This window comes from Mizuhopecten yessoensis, unplaced genomic scaffold, assembly GCF_002113885.1.
Source record: "Mizuhopecten yessoensis strain PY_sf001 unplaced genomic scaffold, ASM211388v2 scaffold715921, whole genome shotgun sequence".
Classification (NCBI taxonomy): Eukaryota; Metazoa; Mollusca; class Bivalvia; order Pectinida; family Pectinidae; genus Mizuhopecten; species Mizuhopecten yessoensis.
In genome coordinates this window covers 18,792-30,373 of record NW_018479858.1, presented here as the reverse complement: position 1 = coordinate 30,373, position 11,582 = coordinate 18,792, and the positions used below count along the sequence as shown (strand labels likewise).

At 39.6% G+C, this 11,582-nt stretch overlaps 1 protein-coding gene across 5 annotated transcripts; it reads right to left on the bottom strand.

Moving 5' to 3' along the window:
- Positions 1-2,123: 2,123 nt before the first annotated feature.
- LOC110441387 lies at positions 2,124-11,092 on the bottom strand. Of its 5 annotated transcripts, none has more exons than XM_021484506.1 (6): positions 11,021-11,092; positions 8,214-8,337; positions 7,627-7,740; positions 5,621-5,729; positions 4,089-4,212; positions 2,124-3,413 (listed from the first exon to the last, which is right to left on the bottom strand). In XM_021484506.1, exons 2-6 carry the CDS (start codon positions 8,289-8,291, stop codon positions 2,963-2,965), a joined length of 876 nt encoding a protein of 291 aa, XP_021340181.1. In that variant the 5' UTR covers positions 8,292-8,337; positions 11,021-11,092; the 3' UTR covers positions 2,124-2,962. The 5 variants fall into 5 exon arrangements, with proteins under 5 accessions (XP_021340181.1, XP_021340179.1, XP_021340183.1 ...); XM_021484504.1 differs by having other exon boundaries at positions 8,214-8,301; positions 11,021-11,069; XM_021484508.1 differs by having other exon boundaries at positions 11,046-11,063.
- Positions 11,093-11,582: the final 490 nt, after the last annotated feature.

Genomic DNA, 11,582 nt, shown 5'->3' with positions numbered 1-11,582 from the left:
TTGTCATTTCCTGACCGCATAACCCTTTCAAGCAGAGGAGCCGAATGCCGTTGAAGAGTTAAATGCTCTAGGCTTGTCCAACCCAAATATTCTTTTCAGGGCAAAAAGGGACAGAATACCTCCCAACTCAGATTTGTAATGAAAACTGGAAACTCTGGCCATTAGAGATCAACACTGCCTTGCATTAGTGCCGGGGAAAATAAATAAAACACCCAAAAAACAAGTCACAAATTGTTTTGATTGAAGTTACCTTTCGGCAACTTAGACAGCCGTCATTTTGGACCCGATAAATCCGGTGATTTCATACGACACGCTTGAAGTGATAGGTATTAAGGCTCTCTGGAAGCTTACGAAACATATTGCCTCTGATCGGTAAAGCAAACAAATTCTGCTGCCAGAACAAAAAACTTTTCCGAGAGGTCTTGGCAAAAATGAAGTACCAGAAGCCGAGAGCACGAATTTTTCCGAAAACTCAGATGCGCCTTTCTAGATTCAAAATTTAAGAAGATGAAACTAGGACACACATGGGACTGTACCTTTAATAGATACAGCACGCGACATGAACTACACTGCTCCATTCAGCTGTTTCGTTCTTCTAAGAGATATCAAGCTCTTGACACTTGTACCAAATCTGGTGTAAAGATTATCATAAATATCGCTTCTAGAGCAATCACGGATGGACAGAGAGTAAGTTAGAATCAAAGTGCCGAGAGCACGCAGGGATCCTGTGTATTAAGGATTCAAATAATGGAATAAAGGAGGTGGTATATCAGTACAGAATGACAGTAAATAATAAAGAACATGTTGTTGAGTAGGGTTCATAAACACCCATCCCTTAATTTTCAATAAATATATATAACAAGCAGAGTATTTCTAAAACAATTGAAACTTGTCTGATATTATGGTCCTTAATTAGTGTTTCAACTCGATAGAAATCCTTCAAGGAATGAAGCTGCTTCAGCGCAGACAATGATATTTTTAAACATAGTAACAGTGACCTTGACCAGACAACCCTGCAAACCAAAATTGTCCCGAAGGATTATGGGCAAGTTTACGATTAAATAAGATAAGAAATAAAAAATGTTATATAGATAATATAAATAAATAATTATTATATTCTTACTATTTGTTATTATCACGATTAATTATACAAAAAATTAAAACGAGATTGTATTATTTCCTGTGCGTGTAATCACGGACTTATGCAAGTCCCTTGTGTATCGCTCCTTCTCTCGATATTGTAACGAAGGTTAAAGACCTAAATAATTATTCAGTTTCTGGTTAATGTGAATAATGCGTATATACGGTTTAAATTTTTGATGATCAATATGCTATATTCAAGAAGCACTTATAGTATACTAATCGGGCCATTATCTAGAGACTGTATTGGGAAGCTATCTACAAACTCGTAAGGCACAGCTGCTGTCGCATCGGGAAGCTATCTATAAACTCGTTAGACACAGCTGCTGACGGCTACTTTAGTATAAGTCAACATTCTCTTTCACTTGGAGACTTTCCATTGAGACAAAGAAGACACGATTCATAATCATAATTTAAGGTAATAGATTGTGTCGACATTTCTCAGTAGAATTTATTCAAATTTTGTAGTTATATTGCTTTGAAGTAAAAAAAAATCTCTACCAAAGAAAAAAAATAGGTTGTCAGAATTTTAAGGATTTTAAAAGGAAATTTATGTATAAAGGAGTGAATTTTGAAATAAAAATTTAAACACAATTTTTTGCAAAATAATGTCAATAAAAATGATACTAACATAGATAAGTATTGCATTAATGTATATCAATTTCATAAATGCTGAAATTGTGTACAATTAATTATCTATAAACGATTAAAAATTGACATTTTATAATAAAAGCATATACACATAGTAATTGCATGCAAGAGTTATCGTTCTTGAAAAACTTCACAGTAGTGAAATAGGTAGCCGGTTTCTGAAGTACAGAAAAATGGACACATGTGATTCATTGATTAAAAAACAACTGAATTAATGCCTGGATTGCTTTGCAATACCCTAATATTGAAAGAACACACTGTTCTGTCAATAATAAGCATACACTATTCATCACTTTAATATTAAACATTAGATAATGCGGAAATTGTGATACTGTCTCCCTACATCGGATTCTCAACTAGGGATGTACTTCCTATTTCCATTTAGTAATACACTCCTATGACATTAACATTCAATTTAAAAGTGGTCGGAGTCACCTGTGAATAGCACCCGCGCATTTCACCAAGGCGGCCGTGGCTCGACTCCCTGATACGACGTGATAAAGGAATTGGGGCACTTACCCGACCAAATGGTTTTCTCCGGCTACTCCGGTTTCCTTCACATTAACGCACAAGAATGATTAAAAGTTGATAAAACTTGTTGAAAAATAAAGAGAATATTTTGTACATGTTAATTGGGGAAGTATCAACGTCTCGGACAATTAGGAATCCACGACAGTAGCAAGGACACAATGTCTGATTCAGTGAGTTTCGCAATGCACTGATCACGTACAGTATGATCCGTTATTTATTTGATCTATAGAAAATACAAGGACATTTGAAGTCACATGTGGCATTTTCAAATTAATTATCAATACATAGGGTTATTGTTTTAGTGCAGTAGGCAATTTTAAGGGGCTGAAATAATTACCTAACAATGTATAATCCTAACATATCGATATCTCCTCCTATTAGTTGATACTCTAGCGGATTGATTATGAGTAATGGAGACACATTTGGGTGCGTTCTATAGGTATCGTCCGGCGCTGTACTGATTGATTTCAGATTGCAGCCTCATTGCCATGTCCTTATTATCTACTTCATGTCTTGTGTAAATTGTCAATAAATGTCGTAACAATATAATTTGTTATTAACTACAGGACCACAAGCATATTGCTTGTGTGACAAGTACCTTTTAACTGTTACATAATAATACAAGTATCAAAACCAGCAGTCATGAGCAGCTCATTATGGCGACATTAGAGCCTGTTGTGAACCCCGTAGCTCGAAATAGTCCAGAGTAAAACAACCGGTTCATCCGTGTAAAGCCCAGCTTTAAGTGCATGCTTATAGACGGAGTATTCTGTCCTCCTATAGCAGCCATGCAGAAACCATTCTTGTCAATCATCATTCTTGCTAGCCTAGTCGTGACGTATTTGCCCAGACCTTTGTTCCTGTGTTCTGGTTGGACGAAGGTCATTCCCAGGTAACCGTACAGCTGTTGTAGGGACCAGGCTACCAGTGTCTTAGATCCTTCGTCCTCCACCCCAACACTCAGAGTCCCCATCGCCAGGATTCGCTTCACACTTTTTACGTAATTCGCCTTTTTATACTCTACACCAGTAATGATCATTTCATAATCAGTAGGGACGAGGGATCTGGTTGTATAGCCGCCTGGTAGGTCACTGCAACAAACGTCATATATGTACAGCCGCATATAAGAGCCACAGAGAATACATATGTCTACTTACAATATACGATCGTGTAATACCAGCATAGCTGTGTTATAACGAATTAGTTATGCCATAGTTACAGCTTGCGGTATCTTAGAGTGATATCGTTGTGACAGCTTACTTACTTGTTATAACGTCAGAGCTATGCCGTTATACACGAGACAGGATCGTTTAAGTCGTTATCCATTAGGACAGGACTACATCTATAGGTCGTTTTACAAGTTAGAAAGTCGGAATTATGACATCTCACAAACATGTTAATTTATACCAATGGTTGTATAAACTTATGTATTTTTCTCATTGTTATTGTCAATTATAGTACTTTGAACATTTCGACATGAAATATGATAAATACAAAAGCAGGGAAACATCTCGAATATTAATTAAATATCTAAATGATAATACTAACATTTACGTTTAAGTAATGTAACAAATATTATTATCAGAAAGGCAGAAAATGTCAGGATTCAGGAGGCATCAGAACTGTGTGGGAAACACCTAGATACTATTTTTCATTTTTTTTTAACAATAAAATATACTACACGAAATAAGACCCCACTTATAATAATGTATTTACATTGCGTAGTAAGAACGATTAAAAAATGTGTAGAAAATAAATGTAAATACGGAATTTCAGGAACATTGTCTGTATAGTAAACGGCACTTCCAGAAGATGCTAATTCTGTAAATGGTGAGGCTTGCCAACTTGTGATAACACCCTTCACTTTTTCATATACATCTTCCCAAACAACTGTAACAAAAGATATATTTTACTTATATGAATACAGAGAAAATTGATAATTAAACATAAATAAGTATACCAAAGGGATATATAAATATAGATATAAACTTTATTTTTGTTTATTTATTTACAACAATTAAATTCGATCAAACTAGTATGAACGAAAATGATAGATTCCTACAAGAAAAGGTTGTTTCGAAAAGGGTAAGCGTCCTATGCTTTATCGACTTAACCCCTCATGTAAATCTAGGTCAAAAGGAAAACCAAAGCGAGATCCGGAGTAGTGACTACGAAATAACAAGATACACTAAAGAGAACACTAAAAACCCGACCTCAATATCGCAAATATAGGCAATAGCTTGAACGATCTTCACAACCACTCGAAACCCTGTGTTGTAAGTTTGTCAGTCAGTAGTCGACATCTATCACGGAAACCCAGTGTTATAAGTTTGTCTGTCAGCAGTCGACATCTATCACGGAAACCCAGTGTTATAAGTTTGTCTGTCAGCAGTCGGCATCTATCACGGACATCATTATGTTATCAGCAAGCTCTTGGAAACTTAATCAAATGCGGCAATTCAACATCATAAGTAGGGGGAGAAAGACCCAATGACAATCCATGATTGGCAAACTGAAGTCGAATTTTGTCGAGTGACAGAAAAAGCGAATATGAATATAAATATTTGAAGGATTCGTAGCAAACACAAATCTAGTTTTACATCAGTGTTCATTGTAGATCATTCTCTAAATTAACATACCACATAATAACGAACAGTAGATGTTTGGGGTGTCAGACCATATTTGAAAATAGAACGATACGCCTCGGTGAGTTTGATCCATTTGCTTACTTCCGTCAACTCAAGCAGGATATTGCTGAAAGCTTGTCGTAAGAGAACTGAGTGACGGAAAAACCTAGACGGGTCTCCCTGAGATATTTAATTTGGATGAGACCAATACCGGTTTTCTTTCTCGGGCAGCCAGGAAACAAGAAATCAGCCAGGACGACAAAGAAATGTTTGAACGCGAAAAACAATAGCCCTATTTAAATGTTTATTAGACTGTTTATTACATAATCATAAATATGAAATATCCATTTTATAAAAATAACTGTCGACACTCTTGCAGTTTTCTGTGAAGGGAGTTTTAAGATTTATCGACATGGGCAATTCAAAATTAACAAACTAGTATTAGACATTTTGTGAATTTTTTTATTGCAATTATCCAAATAACCTTCTTCCAAACGTATTTGATGCTTAGGTATAATTTGTTTCTATATTTATACACTGGCCCTATGTATTGATGATTTGATATTTTTGACCTTGTACTTTTTGATATATTTTGTCCCTGTGCGTAGAACTAGATTGATTTTGATAATAAACAATAACCGGACTTCAGCCAATCTAACGACACTACGCACCGCAAAAAGTGATGTTTTCCTGTTTCAGCAATCCAGACATGTCTAGTAAAGACTGAATATCCGAGTGGGGAAGGGAGAACAGAAAAACACTTTTCTCGTGGTCTGAACTCTGAAAGATGAAAAAAATAATATTGACCGTAAGCGACAAAGGACTACTCTATAACATTGGTACATTAGATACTGCATGTCTAGAAAGGAATTACCGGATCAAACAGCGGTAAGTTACTGCGTCAATTTGTTAATTAAAGAGAAAACTGTAATAACATAAGTTTCTATCTCCATTTAAATATTGAGTCAGTTGTGTTTATTTGTTGATTTAGCTTTAAGGTTGTTGTAGTTGTGTAGAGGCGTGGATGTTTGGAGTGTTGCCCACTCGGCTAAGTTGTTGTAATTGTGTTTGAAGCGTGGATGTCTGGAGTGTTGCCCTCTCGGCTAAGTTGTTGAAGTTGTGTAGAAGCGTGGATGTCTGGAGTGTTGCATACTCGGCTAAGATGTTGTAGTTGTGTTTGAAGCGTGGATGTCTGGAGGGTTGCCTACTCGGCTAAGTTGTTTTAGTTGTGTAGAAGCGTGGATGTCTGGTGTGTTGCCTACTCGGCTAAGTTGTTGTAATTGTGTAGAAGCGTGGATGTCTGGAGTGTTGCCTACGCGGCTAAGTTGTTGTAGTTGTATAGAAGCGTGGATGTCTGGAGTGTTGCATACTCGGCTAAGATGTTGTAGTTGTGTTTGAAGCGTGGATGTCTGGAGTGTTGCCTGCCCGGCTAAGTTGTTGTAGTTGTGTAGAAGCGTGGATGTCTGGTGTGTTGCCTACTCGGCTAAGTTGTTGTAGTTGTGTAGAGGCGTGGATGTCTGGAGTGTTGCCTACTCGGCTTAGTTGTTGTAGTTGTGTAGAAGCGTGGATGTCTGGGGTGTTGCCCACTCGGCTTAGTTGTTGTAGTTGTGTATAAGGGTGGATGTCTGGAGTGTTGCCCACTCGGCTAAATTGTTGTAGTTGTGTAGAGGCGTGGATGTCTGGAGGGTTGCCTACTCGGCTAAGTTGTTTTAGTTGTGTAGAAGCGTGGATGTCTGGTGTGTTGCCTACTCGGCTAAGTTGTTGTAGTTGTGTAGAGGCGTGGATGTCTGGAGTGTTGCCCTCTCGGCTAAGTTGTTGAAGTTGTGTAGAAGCGTGGATGTCGGGAGTGTTGCCTACTCGGCTTAGTTGTTGTAATTGTGTTTGAAGCGTGGATGTCTGGAGGGTTGCCTACTCGGCTAAGTTGTTTTAGTTGTGTAGAAGCGTGGATGTCTGGAGTGTTGCATACTCGGCTAAGATGTTGTAATTGTGTTTGAAGCGTGGATGTCTGGAGTGTTGCCTACTCGGCTTAGTTGTTGTAGTTGTGTAGAAGCGTGGATGTCTGGAGTGTTGCCTACTCGACTAAGTTGTTGTAGTTGTGTAGAGGCGTGGATGTCTGGAGTGTTGCCTACTCGGCTTAGTTGTTGTAGTTGTGTTTGAAGCGTGGATGTCTGGAGTGTTGCCTACTCGGCTTAGTTGTTGTAGTTGTGTAGAGGCGTGGATGTCAGGAGTGTTGCCTACTCGGCTAAGTTGTTGTAGTTGTGTTTGAAGCGTGGATGTCTGGAGTGTTGCCTTCTTTGCTTAGTTCTTGCAGTTGTGAGGGAAGCGTTTATAACCTGAGGATAACTACCGATGTACTGATAATTTCCGCCTTGATGAGCAGTTACTTGAGGTGAGATGACACTTTTAAGAAAAACAGAACAAAATACATCTTCATCACACACGCATGTATACATACACATTGAGGTATTAACCAGGTGGATAAGGCTGGTAGTTTCTGAAAAGATATCCTCCGCATATTTCTCATAATTATTTTGATAAATGAGGCATTGATTGTGTAAACTGTATATGTACATGTTCATTCCAGTTAGACATGACGTATGTCAAATGTTGTATACTTTTATAATTGTTTTTATTGCAAATGACATTTATTTCCACTGTTACATCCAATACTTATTACATGGAAGCCTGCATCGTCTGGCATCACTAATACAGCGCTGATGTTTGGAAACCTGTCGACATACACGACATATCCGCTCAGTCCGCGTGACACCAGCTCCACTGGGCTGTACACCTGCAGGGTAACACACACATACAGCTCTCGTTATCTATTACTGTCGACAACAATTACTTTCGCGGAATAACTTTGCTCTTAGATATAAGAAGACAGTAAAGAACACATCAGATTGTGAAATGCCAACGGCTTACAACACCCATTAGCATCCGCACGTTTTTCACACGGTTCAGTGTCCTCGAAACACTCAAAGTCATTCGAAAACAGATGTCTCGAAAAACACTGAGAATAAGTAGGAAAACCCCCAGAACATCTATACCCCAGATGTTGAGATTGGGGCTACAAGCAGAAGAAACACCCGATTTTGCAGGAGACTTTCATTTATGGCCTCATACAGCACTGCACTGGTGAACAACGCCACTGAAGCGTGTTAGTGTCATATCAGATAAGATAGAGCTATACTGAATTATATATATACACACAAAGATGGTAGTTTTCCCCTGATATTTAGTGCTTCTGTAATCAATACTCACAGCCATAGAGTCAGGTAAATGTGTATACAACATCTTTAGCACGCCACCCAATTCATGTACAGGTAAACACTCCGCCATGGCGTCTGGTCTTCAAACGAAAAGTTAGCTTTATTTTCTTCTTAGTCTATTTAACATAAAATTGTGACAAATTGTTGACATTTCGTTTGACTGTTTTTAACAGCTCTCCTCTCGCAGGGGTATGGACATCAGTAACGTACAATTTGTAGGTCTATTAAGTGATTTAAGATGTCAATGCTAAAACAGAAATGGAAGGTCAGTCAGTGTAAAGTTATTGATATTTCTTCGAAAGGAAAGCATAACTTTACCGACAAGGCCCTGAAAGCTACATTCGGTTAAAAGCGCATTAGAGTTTATGTTTTGTCGTTTGTAACTATACCGAATTTAAACAAGAGGCCCAGAGGGCCTGTATCGCTCACCTGGATACCTTAGCAATCATGGCAAAATATTCTCAAAATGAGATCAAGGGAATATGCCAGACCCCAATGCCAATCCTTGTAGCATAACTGTATTAGATTTTGTCATGCCCAGCAATTTTATGTATGGTTATGGGGTAGGGATCTCAACTGTTTCCAAGCTTTGACTCAAAAACTAGGTCCCTAGGGTTGTGGCCAGACCCAAGGATCAATTATAATATTGTGACTGCATTTGTCTCTTTTTGCCCAGCATTTGTATATATAGTTTTGGGGTGGGGATCTCAACCGTTTCAAAGTTATGACCCAGGGGTTAAGTCTGCAAAGGTGGGGCAGACCCTGGGGTCAATTCTAATATCATGACTGCATTCGTCTCTTTATGCCCAACAATTGTATATATAGTTTTGGGGTAGGGATCTTAACCATTTCAAAGTTATGACCCAGGGGTTAAGTCTCCAAGTGTGGGGCAGTCCCTAAGGCCATCCTGGAAGCATATGTGCAATCATCTTTTTATACTCAGCAATTGTATATACGGTTTTAGGGTGGGGCTCTCAGCTGTTTCCAAGCTGTGACTAAGAAACTAGGTCCCTAGGGGTTCGGTCAGACCCCAGGGTCTATTCTGATATCATGACTGCATTCGTCTCTTTATGCCCAGCATTTGTATATATAGTTTTGGGGTGGGGATCTCAACAGTTTTAAAGTTATGGCCCAGGGACTATGTCTCCAAGGGCGGGGCCAGACCCTAGTGCCATCCTGGAATCAAATGAGCAATCTTCTCTTTATACTCAGCAATTGTATACCATGGTTATATGGTGGGGATCTCAACTATTTCCAAGTAATACACTTTTTTGGCCCCACCCCTTAGCCCGGGGGGTCAGCCCCACCATTTGTACAATTTTGAATCCCTGCCTCCCATGAATGTTTCCGACCAAATATGATCAATATCCATGGCATAGTTCTGCAGAAGAAGTCGCTTAAAGCAATATAGCCAAATAACCCTTTTTGGCCCCGCCCCTCAGCCCCCTGGGGGGTCAGCCCAACCATTTGTACAATTTTGAATCTCCACCACCTAGGGATGCTTCCAGTCAAATATGGTTGATATCCATCTCTTAGTTCCAGAGAAGAAGTCGCTTAAAGCAATATAGCCAAATTGCCCCCTTTTTGCCCCGCCCCTCAGCCCCCTGGGGGGTCAGCCCCACCATTTGTACAATTTTGAATCCCCACCACCTAGGGATGCTTCCAGTCAAATATGGTTGATATCCATTTCTTAGTTCCAGAGAAGAAGTCGCTTAAAGCAATATAGCCAAATTGCCCCCTTTTGGCCCCGCCCCTCAGCCCCCTGGGGGGTCAGCCCCACCATTTGTACAATTTTGAATCCCCACCACCTAGGGATGCTTCCAGTCAAATATGGTTGATATCCATTTCTTAGTTCCAGAGAAGAAGTCGCTTAAAGCAATATAGCCAAATTGCCCCCTTTTGGCCCCGCCCCTCAGCCCCCTGGGGGGTCAGCCCCACCATTTGTACAATTTTGAATCCCCACCACCTAGGGATGCTTCCAGTCAAATATAGTTGATATCCATGGCATAGTTCTACAGAAGAAGTCGTTTGTAGCAATATAGCCAAATTGCCCCCTTTTTGCCCCGCCCCTCAGCCCCCTGGGGGGTCAGCCCCACCATTTGTACAATTTTGAATCCCCACCACCTAGGGATGCTTCCAGTCAAATATGGTTGATATCCACTTTTTAGTTCCAGAGAAGAAGTCGCTTAAAGCAATATAGCCAAATTGACCCCTTTTAGCCCTGCCCCTCAGCCCCCTGGGGGGTCAGCCCCATCATTTGTACAATTTTGAATCCCCACCACCTAGGGATGCTTCCAGTCAAATATGGTTGATATCCACTTTTTAGTTCCAGAGAAGAAGTCGCTTAAAGCAATATAGCCAAATTGACCCCTTTTAGCCCTGCCCCTCGGCCCCCTGGGGGGTCAGCCCCATCATTTGTACAATTTTGAATCCCCACCACCTAGGGATGCTTCCAGTCAAACTTAGTTAAATTCCAATCAGTGGTTAAGAAGAAGAAGTCGTTTAAAGAAATTGTTGACGTACAGACGGACGGACGACGGACGCAACGGTATGGCATAAGCTCACCTTGGTCCTTCAGACCAGGTGAGCTAATAAAGCTTTCATATACATATATATAGAACATCCGCAGATACGGTGACCTACAAGATGATACATGTATTTATAGCTAGCGCAACAGGGCAATGAACGAAATACGGTTTAATATGAATATTAACGTAAGAATATAGAATATGATTTATTAAAAAAGGTAAATTTCATTAACAAGCCACACGCATTAATGTCCTGATGCAGATGTCTTACCTGTGTGACAGCCCCGGAACATTACCTGTGTGACAGCCCCGGAGCATAAATGCTTTACTTGCTACATGTGTGTAATCTGCGGGACGGTAACCTAATTTATGCCACCTGTAACATGGACCTGTGTTTTGACATTCCTCGATGAATATTCACGCAGGAGATCTAAGGATTCACTATTGCCTGCATTGCAATAAGAAAATAACACTACAGGACAGGGCAATGAAAATGAAATAACATTTAAGTAAATAAAATAACACTACAGGACAGGGCAATGAAATAACATCATAGGTACTGGTAGCTTTATTTATTGTTTAGATGTGATGTGGAAATCGGCATGTAAACTAAGTGAAATACGATACTTGTCATGTCATCAAAGGATAAGAATTTTAAAATATTGACAAATGTTCCCTTTGGGGCCCCACCCTAGCCCCTGTGGATGGGGAAGGAATCCCAATTTTACAATGTAATACCCTCATTCACCACAGATGATTCTGGCTAAGTTTGAGTAATTTTCTGCTGAAAATGGATAAAATATACCCAAAAGTGTTATTTCCCTATATAAACT